This window comes from Oncorhynchus kisutch, linkage group LG7 (assembly GCF_002021735.2).
Source record: "Oncorhynchus kisutch isolate 150728-3 linkage group LG7, Okis_V2, whole genome shotgun sequence".
In the NCBI taxonomy this organism is placed as follows: domain Eukaryota; kingdom Metazoa; phylum Chordata; class Actinopteri; order Salmoniformes; family Salmonidae; genus Oncorhynchus; species Oncorhynchus kisutch.
The window spans coordinates 1290384-1309716 of NC_034180.2; the positions used below are offsets into that span (position 1 = coordinate 1290384).

A 19333-nucleotide genomic window follows, 5' to 3' on the forward strand; every position below is an offset into this window, starting at 1 on the left:
TCCTATAACAAACAAGATGAAGATACAGACGTGTCAAGACTGGATTGAGGTCCAAGAGCTTCAAGTTGTTTTATGGGTGAGGAGGGTGATGCAATTAGGCAATCTGTATTTCACGGTCTTTAACAAATAAACCAGAGATAGATGCACCAAGACTATATTGAGACGTGACAAATGAAGTCTGGAAAGACTCAACTAGACATGGACTTCACACTTTAGTTGACATTCTGGGGTATTTTCTCTGACGCCACTCAAATGCGATATTTCCCTCTTTGTGATGGGGTTTTTCGGAGTAACATGGCAAGCGTAGTGTTAGCTTGACACGGCAGACGAGGCTTTGGCTTCAATGAAAACGCATTAGCGAGTTTTAACTTTCCATTCTCCCGGATGGAGGCTATTTTACTTCTCCTCAATTGTCAACTGTGCTCGTCTGACTGCCTTCAACACTTTTACAGCCGTGGTATAAAGTTAACGGGATTTTCGTTTTAATGGAAAAAGGGCAGACGGTGAAGAGAACTTTGAAAAGCTTGAAGGCACGTCGCCTCTTTTCATATCTTGTATTCGGTAGCTATGGCGAAGACGCAAAGGCAGGGACACTTCATTTCATTGCCATGTCAAACGTATCTAACTTGTAAGGAGTTTATCCATTCAGGTTTCAAAGGCTGTCTATCCATATCTGGCCTCTGATAGCGGAGGGACATTTCATTGCCATGTCACATTTATCCAACTTATAAAGAGCCCCATTCCATTCAGGTTTGGATAGACGCCAGATTCATGTCAAGTTATACAGTCTTTTCAATTTCACTCAATGACGAGCAAGTTGATGTTAGGTACCAGTAAACAAATAACAGCTGGATCTCTCTCTCGCTCTCTATACTGTATACAGTTTCACTAGAACTATATTTCAATACAAACATTCTCTAAACGTCTTTACGGATCATAGCGCCTGCATCAGTGTCTAAAACTGCCACCAAGCAGCACCAAAACCAGTCTACACAGGTCTAAAACACAGACTAACCTCAACCCAGGCCCGACCATATCGTCAGAGGAACAAGGAAGTAGGCTACATTTCCCCCTTCCCCTCTATGGATTCTCCCTCAGAGTTAATGAGACCGACCATTACAAAGGAATCGTACTGCAGCAAGGCCCGAGAGGAGGGAGAATATAAAGTCAACACACTGAAGAACATGGAGGAATTAATAACAAATCACGATGATGGGATATGGGACATGGTGTGTGTTGCTGTGTCTCTGTGTGTGTTCCTGTGTGTGTGTGATGGATTTTAAAAAAGGTGAAAAATTCAGTTTCTCTCAGTTTGGGGAGGGTAAATACAACACAGTAGAAAATGTAATTGTGCCATCCATCAAAAGCAATCTTTCTCAGTTTCCGTCCGGGCTACGGTGTGAAATGAAATGAAATGCAGCATAAGTGACGATTATTTACGGGCGGCGACGGAGGGGAGAGAAATCACCGGACGACAGAGTGTGTGGCTCTTCCATGTACTTCCCTACAATCACTGTAACATACCTTTCTCCCCTGGAAACGATACCATAGTCAGGTGTTTGTTTCAAATACAGTACAGTAATCACACTCCGTTCCAATTCCAGGCTAGCCAAAGGGGGGTTGTTGCACCAGATAACTTACATGTTTACATTCCCTCTTTGCAACTCGTCCCTTCTAGCTTTTAGCTGGAGATGCAGTTTTAAACAGGACTTATTTCCCCCCCGTCAGCATTAGGAAGAATGTTCTTGGATGGTGGCCACCCCCAACACCCGGTATTTCCTCATCTCCTCAGGCATAAGAAACCGATCGGTAGAAACCATCACCTCTCCATATGCAGTGGATCTTTGGCCACCGATAGAGAGAGGGAGGGAGTGGAGACACATTCACTTGTCAAGATGTCACTCATTAAGCAACTAGCTCTGATAAAGGACCCTTTAGATTTCTACCTTTCAACCCGACAGTGACACTGACACAATGAGGAGGACTGCTGGCGAGGGAACAGGAGGAGGAGGCCACCTTTACTGCTTCCTTTCAGCCTTGAGATGACAGTCAGTCCCCCTTATCTGTCACAACAGCCTTTTGGTCTGCCGCCCTATCACGACATAGCTCTTTCCTTGGTATGTCCCTTTGATTGGCTGTATTGACCCGGACTCTTTGATTGTGGGGCTGAATGTCTCGGTGTTATCTCTGACAGGCCAGTGGCGGTGCAAGTGGGGAGGGCTTGCTGTCTACCGGCTGCTGTTAACCGTCTGCCGTTAACACAGTCTGACCTCTGGAGAGATCTGAAGCGCACCCGCTGGTAAGATCCACTTTGAATATGATTCAGAGAGAGAGAGGGAGACAGTAAGAGAGGGGGGAGATGTATAGAAGAGGAAAGGAAGACAGTAGAGAGAGAGAGAGAGAACTTTTGAGTGTAATGTTTACTGTAAAAATATTTTTAAAAACACGTTTATTATCTACTTCACTTTGGCAATGTAAACATGTTTCCCATGCCTATAAATCCCCTTAAATTGAATTGAAAGAAAGAGAGTAGAGAGAGAGCGAGAGAGTAAAACACAAGTCAGCCCTCTAATTAGCGCCTCTTATATTGACGTGAGGCCATGACAACTGAAGCCCGGGATGATAACGTACTTTAACCTCCCACCATACTTTATTCAACGAGTAATCTCACCCAACCCTAAATCTGGCTTTATCCACCCTCCCTTAGCATTTACTGAAGGCTTTGTCATTGAATACTAGTATGACAAGGTCAGGGTTGGGGAGTAACAGATTACATGTAACTGATTACAAAACAACTGTAATCAGTTACTTTACCAGAAAATAATGCAATCCAATAACTGATACTTCTGGAAAAACTTAGATGATTACTTCTAGGATTACTTTTAAATTCAGAAAGAATGTTTGAGAAAACAATTATTGGACACCTTTCTGTTTTTTAAATGACATTCAAATCAGAGTTTTTTTTAAAAGCACAAGTTTAAGTTGAAGTTTATTACGCCTGAACGAGTCTGACCACAAGTCAGAGATCCACCATGATGACACACCAAACGTGTTCGATGGATCACAGGAAAAGAGCAGGAACAGGCTTTTGTAGTTACGGTCCAAAGCTCTGTCTTTCCAATGGGGCAACTGCTTGAATAAACGCTTTGAGGTAAGAACGACAGCATACAGATCCAACCTACTACAGATATCTACATTGTGCATTAGTATGAATCACACTGCTGCTCTCTCAATAGATATGTTGTGGATTGTGGTTGGTGTGGGTGGCTGTTCACAACTGTACAGTATATGTGTACTTTAACCCAATTATGTTTGAATTGAAGGAGCTTGTGCTGCTCATCATGTATTGTTTTTGTGCCCAGTGGACAGCCAGTGATAAATGTGCTCTTGCAACAGCTGCATAGTGTGGATCCCAGCCTATGGACTAAAAGTTTGAGGGAGTTCCTCCCTTCTAAACTATGCCGTGGCATTGTGCGCCATACTGTCAACAACCAGCTGAATTTAAGAAGACCACTAGCGGGGCTTTTATTGTTCAATATAATTTGTTCTGATAAAAATAGAAATGTCCATAGGCCTAACGGACACGTGCTTAAACTCGCACACTTTCGATAGACTTCAAATGATCAAGATATCAATGTGTCACCAAAACAACGATACGTTTATAGCAAATGCAGCATAAGGCATTCTTGTCATGTCATTCCATGAGAGCGGCATCTACTTTTCAACTCGAAGCAGAGAGCCCAATCAGTCCTCCATGACAACTAAATCACAAACTGAGTAAGCTAGTAAAAGCCCTTCGTTTTTGGGTTATGCTCAGGTAAAACAATCTAGCTGATCTATATTTCCAAGTCCTATTCTTGAAGATCAAGGGGTATTAAATGAATTCGAATGACTGGAAATCTGCCAGACTTTTTAATGTAAAGATACAATCTAATCATATTATTTTCTGTAGTGGAAAGTAATTGGTTAGAAGAAGCCTACATAACAAAGTAAAATGCAACATCCATTTATGGCCAGTTATGTAAACCAACAGTAATTGATCCTGCAATAAATGTTGTTAAATTGGTAATATTCATTTTTGTATTCTTCTAATGCCTCTTAAGGGAAGTTAATCTAAAAGTAACTGAACAGTCCGAGTACGCTACTGAGTTTGGGTAATCCCAAAATTACATTACTGATTAGAATTTTGGACAGGTAACTAGTCCACTGTGGCTCAGTAGGTAGAGCATGGCACTTGCAACGCCAGGGTTGTGGGTTCGTTTCCTATGGGGGACCAGGACAAATTAAAATGTATCCACTGGATAAGAGCGTCTGTTAAAAAAACTTAAATGTAAATTACATTTAGAAAGTACCGAAGCCTGGACAAGGTATATAGAAAAGTATAGATTATCATCTGGAAGCCACACCATACTTTCCTTCTGACACAGGTTGAGCTAATGCGATTAGACATATCTGATATGGGCAGAAAGCTTAAATTCGTGTTAATCTAACTGCACTGTCCAATTTACAGTAGCTATTACAGTGAAAGAATACCATGCTATTGTTTGAGAGTGCACAGTTATGAACTTGAAAAGTTATTAATAAACAAATTAGGCATTTTGAACAGAAATGCAATGATTCATTGGATCAGTCTAAACTTTGCACATACACTGCTGCCATCTAGTGGCCAAAATCTAAATTGCGACTGGGCTGGAATAATACGTGATGGCCTTTCTCTTACATTTCAAAAAAAAAAAAAAATATTTGTATCATCTTTTACCAGATATAATGTGTTATATTCTCCTAAATTAATTTCACATTTCCACAAACTTCAAAGTGTTTCCTTTCAAATGGTATCAAGAATATGCATATCCTTGCTTCCGGTACTGAGCTACAGGCAGCTAGATTTGGGTATATCATTTTAAGCAAAAATTGAAAAAAGGGGTGGATCCTTAAGAGGTTTTTAAGAAGCTGGTTCGCTCCAGATTTGACAGACACCCAGGTGAAAAGCCCTGAGTCGTTGTCGTGCCCAAACAAGTGCCGTGTCACCCCATTCACACACAATGATTATTGACGGGGAGGATTAAACTAGGGGAGGACTGTCAGTGCATCAGCAGTAGCTACATAATTGGAGCAATGATTCCCTTGGGTCACATGGAGAGATGACTGTAGAAATAGAGCGCCTAGGGAATTGCTATAACTACTATCTAAAAGTCTGTTAAAAGAGGAGAGATGATGACCGGTACATTGGAAGGACAGGCACTGTAATGACTGGTATATTGCGCGGTGATTAAGCATACGTACCATTGAGCCATGTCTTGCACTCTGACGCTTGTCCAGTGAAGGAACGTGATGCTAATGTCAACATCACTTGATGTGAATTACAGCTAGACACGATGTAGGGCTTTTCTCCTGCACCATCTCCTCCACACTATAAAGTGAAGAGAGGAGAGGAGTGAGAAAGCACGCCTTGCCCCTGTGTCTCTGCTGCTTTGCCAGGGGGTTGGAGGTGGAGCATATTGATCAGTACCCCTCCCTGCTACTTTGTACTCATCCTGGATCTAATAAGTATTTCTCTGTACCTTCGAGGGTGTCACTTGAACGATAGTATAAAGGCTGGTGCGTGTGCGTGCCTGTCAGTGTTTGCGGGGCGACCATCTTTAAACGTTGATTAAAGCAATGAAGTAAAAAGCTCTGTATTTGAATACATGTTATGGCGTCTTCATGGAAAGGACTGGACACGACCCATTTCTATACTTTGCCGAGAGGAGCTTCTCGATTGTTCGTCACGGTATTGTGCATCACACATCACAGAACCCAATCAAATCCCCTCTTCATGATCTGAAGATTACTATGTCGCACACACAATGAAAACCGCATTACATGTTCGTAACATCACAGAGGCCAGACGTAGAGATAAATGAGCCTATGATTACACACACAAGGGCTCTACTACAATCTACAGGCTGCCGTCCTATCTTCGTAGAGCATAGAGGATGCTGGGTAATCGCTTTGATTCCGTCAAGAAGCTCCTGCTCTCGATATTAGTTTGGTGTTCCGTGTCTCCGAGCTTCTTCAACAAGGTAAGTGAGCTCTAGAATGCGAGACAGACAACTCACAACAATGCATACAAACAATATTGTGTTTGTTGCCATCTGCTTTCATTCGTCTCTCTCGGCCTCTATCTCAGCCTGTCGTTATCTCTTCTCCCCCTCTACTTTGATAAGTGCCCTCTGATGCTCTGCACTTTGTGAAATAATTGGCCACAGATCTGTTCACGAACCCTCGTCTCTCGGTCGCTCTCTCTCTCTTCCCCTCCAATTTGAGTCTTTGCGGGTTGTAGGCTTTTGGTCTGTTATTCTGGATCCGTCTTCTGAGTTCACTGTGAATCTTCTCTATCAATTACTGAAGGTTATCTAATAGTCTAATTAGGTTTTGTTTGTGCAACCCGTGTCATTTGAGTTACGAGGGAAAATGTACTCTGGAGAAATAATATCTATTATGCAAGAAACACTATTTCATAAAGGTTATGAATCATGCAATCATGAGGTCGCTGGCTCAAATGATGTCTAAATGTCCAAACCTACATTAGGCAGCCTACAAGGAGTATGGAATATCATTCCCAGTCCCCTAAAATCATTTTATCCAGCAATACGTTGTGTTGGATGGAGTGGAATCATCTGAATACACTTCTTGGGGGGGGGGTTCTTGATGTGTAGAGGTTTAATTGAACAAGTGGGGACATGATCGGAATGTACAATCTAATGCCCATGGGATTCAGCTATACACAGAGGAAATCTGGGTCATTCTGGGTAACCTATCACCCTTGACAACAAGGCCTGGGGGCAGATCACTCAGTCAGAGAGAACAGGCCTCATACCCCCCCGCGCTCCTCTCTCCATCTCCACTCTACCTCTTACCATTCCATCTGCTCTGTCCGTCCTCTCATGTATTCACGGCAGCATTGCAGCTGCACCGGGGCTCATCTCGGAACGCACATCTCAGACAACTTGGAAGCCGGAGGCAAAGGGAAATCATCCCAGTATGAAATGTAACACTCTGCTCCTCCTGGAATATTAAGGGATTCATCTAGAAAATCTGCTTCATTCGTTTTCCTGTCTCGTCCTCCTCTCCTTTCCCCTTCAATGGCCAACCTAACCCCTTGCAGTGGACATAAAGATCGCACACATCAGGCCAATTTAAGGCGGCAGAGATTTTATTTGATGTTTACCTAGCGGTCTGTCAAATAACTTCCTTTTTCGCGACCGACGCTAGAAGTGGTGACGTCTTCGCCTTTGGAATGAATTGCCAGCTGCATATGACTTGTAAAATGCTGGTTGCTCATCTGTAAATGCAACCTCACAAATCTCACAAATGCACCCACACACACACTCATTTTCATTTTCTCACATTTCCAAATCGCTCTTTTTCTTTTCTATCACCAAAAATGTGACATTAAATTACTGGAGCTTTGGCTGATTGGCTCCCATTTGCACCAGGGGGGCTGATGCGGGGTGTCAACTCGTGTTTGGGGTCACGGCCGTACCACCTACACACTGGCTAATGAGACCAAGACAAGCAGCTAGCGCTGTACAAACTGAGCCCAGCCCAGCAGAGCAACACGTCTAGTATGTTACAGCACTACAGGGGAACTGGATCACTGGAGCCAGGGGGAAGAGAAAGATCTGGAACCTCTGTACTGTATCTACTGCTGATGTGAAAACCACGAATAAAGAGGAAAGATGAGAAAGACATCTCAAAAAAGGGTTGAAAAATACAAGTCAAAAAGGGGGGAGAAAAGAAGTCGACATTTTAGAAATGTTTATATTGTCTCTCCCTTCAGATTCGTACATAGAGAGAGCAGTACTCAGTCAACCCACTGGGCATAGACGTCAATTCCACGTTGGTTCAGTGTAATTAGATTGAAATTGTGGAAACAACAGTGTGTGCCCAGTGGGAAAGTCCTTAATTGTACTCTGTAGGGCAACTAGAGGAGGAGACTAGAGGAGGTGAGTAGAGGAGGAGAATAGTGGAGGAGACTAGAAGAGGAGACTAGAGAACTAGTTGAGGAGACTAGAGGTGGAGACAACTAGAGGAGACTAGAGGAGGAGACTAGAGGAGGAGATTAGAAGAGGAGACAACTAGAGGAAGAGACTAGAGGAGTAGACTAGAGGAAACTAGGAGGAGGAGACAACTAGAGGAGGAGACTAGAGACTAGAGGAAACTAGTGGAGGAGACTAGAAGAGACAACTAGAGGAGACTAGAGGAGGAGACTAGAGGAAACTAGTGGAGGAGACTAGAAGAGGAGACAACTAGAGGAGGAGACTAGAGGAGTAGACTAGATGAAACTAGGAGGAGGAGACTAGAGGAGTAGACTAGAGACTAGAGGAAACTAGTGGGGAGACAACTAGAGGAGGAGACTAGAGGAAACTAGTGGAGGAGACTAGAGGTATGAGGGAATGATCTGAAATGCACAGGAGGGCCTGTCCTGAAGCAGACAACACAGTCTGGGCACACGCACAAGCTGTACACACACCATTGAAGGATCCTCAGAGGTGGAAGAGGAGGACCATCCTCCTCAGTGAATTTCATAAAAATAAAAATTGTAAAACATTTTTTTTAAAGTTTTTTGATAAAATTATACTAAACATAATCACGTCACCAAGTAATTGATTAAAACACACTATTTTGCAATGGTCTACAGTAGCCTCAACAGCAGCAGCCTCAACAGCACTCCATGGTGTAGCCGGATGCCAGCTAGCTTCCGTCCTCCTCTGGGTACATTGAGTTCAATAGAAAACCTCGGTGGCTCATTATTCTCACCCCCTTCCAGAGACATACACAGTAATTATGACAACTTCCGGAAGACATCCTCTAAACTATCAGAGCTCTTGCAGCATGAACTGACATGTTGTCCACCCAATCAAAGGTAATTAATCAGTACTAGATTAATCAGATAATTAATCTAGTACTGAAAGCATAAGCTACAGCTAGCTAGCACTGCAGTGCATAACATGTGGTGAGTAGTTGACTCAAATAGAGAGAAAGCCAATAGTTGAACACATTTTTTTAACAAATTAATTTCTTCCAAACGGTAGGAGAAGCAACACACACACACACACACACACACACACACACACACACATACAAGAGAGAGATTTTTTTTTTCTTTCACTTACTTAGCTAACAAATGCAGCTAGCTTGTTTAGCTGACTCAAATGCCCTGTTAAAACAGAGGGATGCTATGTTAGCTAGCTGGCTATGACTATCCAACAACACTGGAACTCTTCCAAGTCAAGTTAAGCTTTAGTTTTTTTTCGAATTTATTGCCACCGTTGCCCGCCGGTGTAAGTGTTAAACTGCTTACTGACTGTACATTGTAACGTTACTGCATGTAGTGGGTTTACTAACACGTTAGTTCTATTAGCTATGTTGACTATGACGTTACTTTAGCTAATATGGTGACAACGATGTAGGCTGTGCGTAGAGGTTATGACATGGTTAAACTTGGAAAGGTTTTGTCGCCTGGTCACATACAGCTAATGTGTTGTGCCTTAAAGTCCACAAGTGAAGGGAAAAGCTGAGAGGAAGAGAGCGCATAAATATGAGAAGGAATACAAAGTGGCTGTTATGAAAGTGAATTGTGTTTACGCTGAACAGGGGTGTATTCATTCCACCGATTCTGTTGAAAAATATTTCTGAAACGGAAGCAAACGCAACAAAACAGGGATAAACATACCTGAATATGTCCAATAGAAACTCTCATTTGAAACTGTTGGACCAACGATTACACCCTATATCAGCTAGATGAAGGAAAGAGTGTGCAAGGCGGTATTAAATGTGTCACTGTCTGTCCATGTGTCACTGTCTGTCACCTCTTGTCACCTTTTCTCTGGACCTGTGTGCAACTACATTGTAAACTTTCCTTCATAGGCTATGTTGTAACAACCTCATGATGGGTATAGGGAAAATTCCAGTATCATGTAGTAGCCTAAACCTATCGCTGTTACACTGAACTGGGCAAATTGAATCTGAATGACAGTAATCCAATATGCTGTAAAACAAATAAAGTCATGCTCATGAGAAGAAAAAACATCTTAAAACGCCCCCATAACAACCGCCACTGACACGCGCACGCACGCGCACGATGTCTCTCTGGCTGTTTTGAGTGAATGGAAGTGTTGTGAGTGAGAACCCTGACAGGATGTCAGGCCCTAGTCAGGAGACAGTCTCCACAGCAAGGCAGAATATTCTGTCTGGTTTTATTCTGCTGCAATATTCCCTCTAAACTGCGCTAGTCCGTGGCGTGAAGAGACGCAAGAGATTGAACTTCACTGAATTCTCCACATTAGTTTCCATGCGCTATATAGATCCATGTTTTCGAATCAATATTATATCAGCCCCTTTTCAATGCAACAAACCAAAACAAATCTAACTTCGTAAGATTGAGTCTGTGATTTCGTTGTAGGCAGAGCACAGAGCGTAATGAATTATTCTATTGACAGGTAGCCCACAAGCGGTCCTTCAATCACCTGCAGCAAATGCGCCTTTCAGATCAGAGCGCAGAGCCGCACATGTGCACATTTGTTGATATTTTTGACTAGTTATAGCGAGTTATTAGCCCAGTTATAGGTAAGTATTGGTCAGGAATGGGGAGTTACTGCTTTCTACAAGAACACAAATCGTGTAGGCTACATTTCAAGTTGTCTTTGAAAACCGAGTCAGGTAAAAATCTTGTTTATGCCTTAATTAATGGGGCAGTGTTGTATTTTTTACACAGGCTTGAATATGGAAATAAACTAATAGGCAGAGGGTAGTCTACATGCTCTAATTCTCTGTATGGTATTATATTTTCTAATGTGGTTTCTTGTATCATACAAAAAGTATGAATTGATTCCCTGCATAGTGTAAAAATATTTTTTAAAGTCGGATGCAATGTAGGCCTGCATTGAACACAACCTATAGGCTACTGTAGGCTATATCATAGAAATCAAAAGCTATTTCCATGTGAAAATGTTAAGATGTGCTCCATTGGTTTTGTTAGTAGCCGCTTATATAGGCCTACATTATGCTCAAATAGCCACAATAGCCTATTGGCGACTGTCTATACATTTAAAGGTACAGCCTCAGTGTTCACTGTAAACGTGGGCCAGAAGTTGCACAGAAATCTTCTCCCAAGACCTGAAATTTGCTCAGTGCCCCAACAAATTAGAGGGAACATTGTTCTACTGTATTCTGATTATTATGGATGTTTTAAGAAATGGAATAAAGGATGATGCTTGTAAGAATGGTTGGATTTTACGATCAGGTTTGAAAGGAGAGGTTATAATGGACATCCAAGGACAGTAGCTGTACCAAAAAGACCAAGATGATGGATGTCTCCATAAGGTTCATGACTCCTCCCATTTGTGAGAGGTAAACAATGAAATTCACTTTATTTTCATCCCTCAACAAAGACAGACCAAAGAACCAGAACATTCTATAAAACCCATAGGCTCCAAAGCTGCCTAGACAATGAACTCCCGCCAACCATTCCCAGATATAGCTGTGACACAGCTTATGCCTTTACCAAGCATCTATAAAATATCTTTATATCAAGGCATTAGCTTGTGTGGCCACGAACGATTCGACATTCATTTTTAACAGAACTCTACCACTTGGGATACGCGACTGACTGCTTGACATGACCAGTGTCTAACCGAGTCTTACACGGTGAAGGTATTGTAGAGTTTGAACAGTGTTGGGGCTCACATAGGTGTAGTCTTCCATCAATATTACATGAAGACCTCAGAAGGAACTAGCTTGCATCGTTTAGATCCCAGGCTTCAGGGGTTGTTAGCAAGTTGCTAACTTGCTATATTTTTTACAGAACAGTTGGATTCTAACTACTCTACAGTACCTGAGGCTCAGGAAGAGCGAAACAAACCTATTTTTCTAACCTGAGTGAAGTCCAGTTCGAGTTCTCTTTTTCAACGAACAGTTTATATACTTTTTTGTTCTCACGTGTAGGTGTGAAATACATGTTGTGATATCGGCAGTATGACAACATAGAATCCCTACAATGGATATGATATAGCCACAAGTCAGAAGCATAGAGGGACTGAATGTATCCCATGTGTACTGTAGGTGTATGTAGCTGTGAGATACACGTTTACATAAGCTAGTTGACCATGTGGCATCTGTAATCCACTTTATAAACTGGGTGGTTCAAGCCCCTGGTTGGCTTGAAAGCCGTGGCATATCAGAACGTACACGTATGACAAAACATTTATTGGTACTGTTGTAGTTACATTGGTAAGCAGTTCACAATAGCAATAAGGTACCTTGGGGGTTGGTGGTATATTGTCAATATGCTACGGGCTGTATCTTGTCACTCTGCGTTCCGTCGTGCTTATGAACAGCCCGTAGCTGTGGTAAATTGGCCATATACAACACCCCCCTTGCTTAAATAGAACCCATACAATAGCTATGATGTCGCTGTTCCATATCTTTCTGTTCCCTCTGGTTCCAGGGCTCCAGGTAGTGCCGTCACAGTGCTGTAGTGGTAGCTAGTGTATAGAATCCATACAACAGCTATGGCATCATCGTGGAGTAAGTAACCCATAGCCTTAAAACTTCTTAGGGCTGAGATCCCGTTAACGGGATCGATATGACAATAGCCAGCGAAAGTGCAGGGCGCCAAATTCAAACAACAGAAATCTCATAATTAAAATCTTATGCCATTTTAAAGGTAACCTTGTTGTTAATCCCACCACAGTGTCCGATTTCAAATAGGCTTTACAGCGAAAGCACCACAAACGATTATGTTAGGACAGAGCCAAGTCACAGAAAAGAAAAAGAGAGCCATTTTTCCAGCAAAAAGGGTGGAGTCCCAAAAATCAGAAAGAGAGATAGAATTAATCACTAACCTTTGATGATCTTCATCAGATGACACTCATACAACTTCATGTTACACAATACATGTATGTTTTGTTCGATAATGTTCACATAAAAAAAATCTCAGTATACATTGGTGCGTTATGTTCAGTAGTTCCAAAAACATCCGGTGATTTTGCAGAGAGCCAACAATTTACAGAAATACTTATTATAAATGTTGATGAAAATACAAGTGTTATACATGGAACTTTAGATAAACTTCTCCTTAATGCAACCGCTGTGTCCAATTTTTTAAAAATCTTTACGGAAAAAGCAAACCATGCAATAATCTGAGTACGGTGCTCAGAGACCCAACAAGCCAAAAAGATATCCGCCATATTGTGCTGTCAACAGAAGTCAGAAATAACATTATAAATATTCACTTACCAAATAGCTACTTTTGTTATCGCGTTTTGTAAACAAATCCAAAGTCACGAAGCGCGTTCATTAGTTCATTAGGAGCAGACGAAATGTCAAAAAGTTATGTTACAGTCCGTAGAAACATGTCAAACGATGTATAGAATCAATCTTTAGGATGTTTTTAACATAAATCCTCAATAATGTTCCAACCGGAGAATTCCTTTGAACGTGAGCTACCTCTCACATGAACGAGCGTCACGAGCTTGTGGCACTCTGCCAGACCACGGACTTAAAGAGCCCTTATGAGCCCCTCTTACAGTAGAAACCTCAAACAAGTTTCTAAAGACGGTTGACATCTAGTGGAAGCCTTAGGAAGTGCAACATGACCAATATCCCACTATCTTCAATAGGGAATTAGTTGAAAATCAACCAAGCTCAGATTTCCCACTTCCTGGTTGGATTTTTTTCTCAGGTTTTTGCCTGCCATATGAGTTATGTTATACTCACAGGCATCATTCAAACAGTTTTAGAAACTTCAGAGTGTTTCATATCCAATACTATAATAATATGCATACATTAGCAACTGGGACTGAGTAGCAGGCAGTTTACTCTGGGCACCTTATTCATCCAAGCTACTCAATACTGCCCCCAGCCATAAGAAGTTAGCAAATTAATCCTTCATAGCCAGTATCCAAGGCAAGCCTAAAGTGTTTCATATTGGAGAACCCATTAGATTATTTGAAGGCGGTTTATAAGGGTTCCGAACCAGAAGACCCAGACCGACCAACATTCAGAATTCCATGTCTAGAGCTATCCCCATTCTCATTGATCTCTGGGTATGTATTCCCATGGGAAGATCACCAAAGGCCTCGCTCTTGCTTTCAGATCTCCTTTGACCCAGTTCATGCCACACAGACAGAACTCAATGTGAAGGCCTGTGACTTCACTTCAAATGCGTAACAACATGATAGATCACCCATACTTAAGGCCTCCCAACTTCTGTTCTCTACCGCCCTGCAAGTGTTTGCAGCGCAGCCAGATTAACAAAACCACACACAAAAGAAAGACCTTCGGCACGCACAGCAAAGAAAACAACAATTTGAGGCATTGCCCATTCTCCCCACACACACTCCTTACCCAGCACACACTCTCCCTGTACACACCCTCCCCCCTCAGCCCCTTCACACACTTAGCGGTTTACTTACATTGTCGCAGGCCTTGTCTCTCACATCGTAGACGGTGAGCTTGACTAGCGTCTCTGGGCTGGCAGGGTACTCCGGAGGGAAGGTCACCCCTGTCAGGAACAACGGGTCTCTGCTACCCTGAGAGAGGATGAGAAGGAACATGAGAGAGAGCATGAGAGAGAGGGATAAATAATATTACATTTGAAATGTCTTCATTCTTTTGGAACGTTTGTAAGTGTAATGTTCACTGCTCATTTTTTGTTTATTTCACTTTTGTTTATGATCTATTTCCCTTGCTTTGGCAATGTAAACATATGTTTCCCATGCCAATAAAGTACATGAATTGAAATTGAGAAGGAGAGTGTGTGGGTGGAGGGGAGAGGTGGAGAGAGAGAGAAAGGGATGAGTGAGCCAACAGCTGTGCTCAGTCTGCTTCCCTACTGCTCCTGGGTGTTAGCGCAATAAATGGAAGTCTATGGGTAGACTTCTCATAGACTTTGCACTACCGCTAGTTAGCATTGGTTCGCTAAACATCCTGTAATTTCCTTCCTACTGGACACAAAGACATACAAATGGTATCCACAAGTTCATCTGACTCTGGGGAAGTAGATAACGGGCCTTATTGCCAAAATCCCGAAGTATCCCTTTAACTTAACCATTCAGAATGAATGCCTAAACTTAACCATGAAGTTGTTTTTTGTTTAAAGCCAATCCTTAACTTAACAATTCTGGAGTGAATGCCAAAGAAATGTGGCATTTTAAGGGCTTGGCCATCTGATTCTGCAATGAGACTTTGAGAGCTTGTTGCCATAGAGGGCTGGTACTGTACACAGACACATGGATGCATGACCTCCGCTAGCCTAAACACACAAACACACCCAGGTTTCCACAAGACCCCAAGCACCATAGCCCCCCCTATAGGGCCCCAGGCCCGGCCAGGAGAGAGGCCTATGGAGCCTACTGTGACCTGGTATAATGTGGGTCTGTATACACCCTGGTGTAGTGAAGCTTCGCGTGTTCAAAGCAAACTGGTGTTTACATCAGGGGCTCCCCTTTTCCTGTTGCCCTGCCCTGATGGGTGGCTCTGGAACGCAGGCCCCCCGGGACAGGCTGGACACACAGTCAGTACCCACACACATTGCCGCACGCGGACACACACACACACACACACACACACTCAGAAAGCACACACTCAGAAAGCACATACTCAGCCCTGGTGCATCCCGTAAACACCCTAACGATAATCTGTCGACATGAAAAACGTCTCCACTGTCTCCAGTACTGCATTCCGCCGTAGCAACGGTCGTCGGCTAGGAAAACCCAAATCGCTCTGATTAGTCACCTCAACAAAGGATCGATAGAAGCCTCCAGTCTGTTTACATGTCCCTTTATTGACTAGGAGGACATCCTTATCCAAGGTGACTAACAACTAACACATCTTAGCCTAACACAGAAAGCCCATTGATACAGTAGGGGAGTACTGGAGGGATATAGACTGTGGAAGGACCTGTGGTTACAGATCGGCAGCCAAGACACGAGGCTACCCCAGGACAACCACGTGTTACACACCTCTGCAAACACACACACACAGCTCTCTCCTCACGAGCCAACCTCTACACAAACCCCTCTCCTCCCTTCTCCTCCCTAGTCTACTAGATGCTCTCAGTATACAGTGTTGCCCAGTACTGCCACCCAGATACCATGCTCTCAGTATACAGTGTTGCCCAGTACTGCCACCCAGATACCATGCTACCATGCTTTGAAGGGCATATGGGTATTCTGTAGCAGCACATTCACACACAATCTGGTACAGCCGGCAAAACAAGGGGAAATCAAAGACTCGCTGAGTGCTCACATGCATGCACACACACACACACACACAAGCACACACACACACCTCAAATTCCCTCGACAAGACATTGTGAACTGAATAGCCTTCTTTCATACTTACCAGCATGTTTGGCAACTCCATCTACAGCCAAATTCACACAGCGGTACAAACAGGTAGAGTGGAGGAGCAGCAGTAGTACTTCAGAGAGAAGTAGCTAGACAGTCAGTCAATGGGCCAGCCAGTCAGGCAGTATGTCTACGGCAGTAGGGGAGACAGCTGTGTATATAGACAGCGACGCCCCTCTCAGTGCCTTTGGGTTACAGACCTCCAAGGAATGGGCGAGGCATTACAATATTAGAGTGTGTGTGTGTGTGTGTGTGTGTGTGTGTGGAGGGGGAGTATCGTCCCATGGCAGGAGACTCTCTCAGACAGTTGGCTCTCACCCATTCCCTTGACCCTCATCATATTTACACACACACACACACACCTCGCTTCACTAGCATGACATGAAAGGCTTGTTTTATCCTACTGGGCACTTGGCCCCACAGCGTGCCATCAAATCCCTTTTTTGAGAAGGCAACTCCTGGGCCCTTGGCGGTAATGGCTTTCAGAATAAGATTTTCCCATAGACAAACAGATTACCGTGGGGCCTAAATGTCACCCTCTCTGTCCTGTCGGTCTCCTCTCTCAGAGGTACAGTATATAACCCACACCACTCTGGGTGCTTAGAGACGCTGAGAGGGGATCTCCAATAGCATTTTAGTAGTGTTTACACTTGAGCCCAACATGTCTGATAGAACTGATTGATAGGACTGATTGATAGAACTGATTGATAGGACTGATTGATAGGACAGATTGCTTTGAAGTCTGTTGATATCGACTGCTTATATTTATATTTATATATTTAACTTTATGCCCAACGTTTGAAACAAAAATAATTCAAATGAAAAAAAGGGTCTGTCATTTAGGCTTCACACTGCCCCAAGATGGACTGTTTAGGATAAGAAAACACCTGCTCTGTAAGGCTTCAATAACACCCTGAACACATGTGTGGGGGTGAGAGAGAGGGGGGGGGGGGGCAGCAGGTCACCAGTCTCCAGTCTGTCTCCCGGCATAGCGGTAGCTGCCAGTCTGTCTCCAGGCATAGCGGGAGCTGCCAGTCTGTCTCCCGGCATAGCGGGAGCTGCCAGTCTGTCTCCCGGCATAGCGGGAGCTGCCAGTCTGTCTCCCGGCATAGCGGGAGCTGCCAGTCTGTCTCCAGGCATAGCGGGAGCTGCCAGTCTGTCTCCAGGCATAGCGGGAGCTGCCAGTCTGTTTCCAGGCATAGCGGGAGGTGCCAGTCTGTCTCCAGGCATAGTGGGAGCTGCCAGTCTGTCTCCCGGCATAGCGGTAGCTGCCAGTCTGGTAAGACCCAGCTGTTGGACACCAGGGCCTCTGGGAACAATACACGGCAGCCGGCCTGTCTCCGACATATTGACACTTCATACACAGACATGAGTGTGAGCATGCACACACACACACACACACACACACACACACACACACACACACATACATAGGGCCTTTCCCATTTTAACCGGAGAGGTCAATGAAGGAACAGCTGCAGCACTGAGGAATGATGGACAGACAGACAGAGCTCAATTAAACAATGTAGTATAGGGACTCCCTATGGCTGGCCCCACAGACACTCTGTACGGTGTACTGTTTAGTGTTGTTGTTGAGTCTCTTACTGTAAAACCATTCCTGGTGCTATTTGTTCTTGTCTGTTATCCTTTGAAAATAAATTCAGTGGGGCAAAAAAGTATTTAGTCAGCCACCAATTGTGCAAGTTCTCCCACTTAAAAAGATGAGAGAGGCCTGTAATTTTCATCATAGGTACACTTCAACTATGACAGACAAAATGAGAGAAAAAAAAAATCCAGAAAATCACATTGATTTTTTATGAATTTCTTTGCAAATTATGGTGGAAAAAAAGTCTTTGGTCACCTACAAACAAGCAAAATTTCTGGCTCTCACAGACCTGTAACTTCTACTTTAAGAGGCTCCTCTGTCCTCCACTCGTTACCTGTATTAATGGCACCTGTTTGAACTTGTTATCAGTATAAAAGACACCCATCCACAACCTCAAACAGTCACACTCCAAACTCCACTATGGCTGAATCTGCAATAGGTAAGCAGCTTGGTTTGAAGAAATCAACTGTGGGAGCAATTATTAGGAAATGGAAGACATACAAGACCACTGATAATCTCCCTCGATCTGGGGCTCCACGCAAGATCTCACCCCGTGGGGTCAAAATGATAACAAGAACAGTGAGCAAAAATCCCAGAACCACATGGGGGGACCTAGTGAATGACCTGCAGAGAGCTGGGACCAAAGTAACAAAGCCTACCATCAGTAACACACTACGCCGCCAGGGACTCAAATCCTGCAGTGCCAGACGTGTCCCACTGCTTAAGCCAGTACATGTCATGGCCCGTTTGAAGTTTGCTAGAGAGCATTTGGATGATCCAGAAGAAGATTGGGAGAATGTCATATGGTAAAAACTCAACTCATCGTGTTTGGAGGACAAAGAATGCTGAGTTGCATCCAAAGAACACCATGCCTACTGTGAAGCATGGGGGTGGAAACATCATGCTTTGGGGCTGTTTTTCTGCAAAGGGACCAGGACGACTGATCCGTGTAAAGGTAAGAATGAATGGGGCCATGTAACATGAGATTTTGAGTGAAAACCTCCTTCCATCAGCAAGGGCATTGAAGATGAAACGTGGCTGGGTCTTTCAGCATGACAATGATCCCAAACACACCGCCCGGGCAACGAAGGAGTGGCTTTGCAAGAAGCATTTCAAGGTCCTGGAGTGGCCTAGCCAGTCTCCAGATCTCAACCCCATAGAAAATCTTCAGAGGGAGTTGAAAGTCCATGTTGCCCAGCAACAGCCCCAAAACATCACTGCTCTAGAGGAGATCTGCATGGAGGAATGGGCCAAAATACTAGCAACAGTGTGTGAAAACCTTGTGAAGACTTACAGAAAACGTTTGACCTCTGTCATTGCCAACAAAGGGTAT

At 43.6% G+C, this 19333-nt stretch overlaps 1 protein-coding gene across 1 annotated transcript in view; it reads right to left on the reverse strand.

Annotated features, from left to right (window-relative positions):
• LOC109881902 (type II inositol 3,4-bisphosphate 4-phosphatase-like) overlaps nucleotides 1-19333 on the reverse strand; it is a 340632-nt gene that overhangs the window by 170453 nt on the left and 150846 nt on the right. The window contains exon 7 of the mRNA XM_031828224.1: nucleotides 14460-14576. Coding sequence (XP_031684084.1) covers nucleotides 14460-14576 — 117 coding nt within the window. The remainder of the gene's footprint in view (nucleotides 1-14459; nucleotides 14577-19333) is intronic.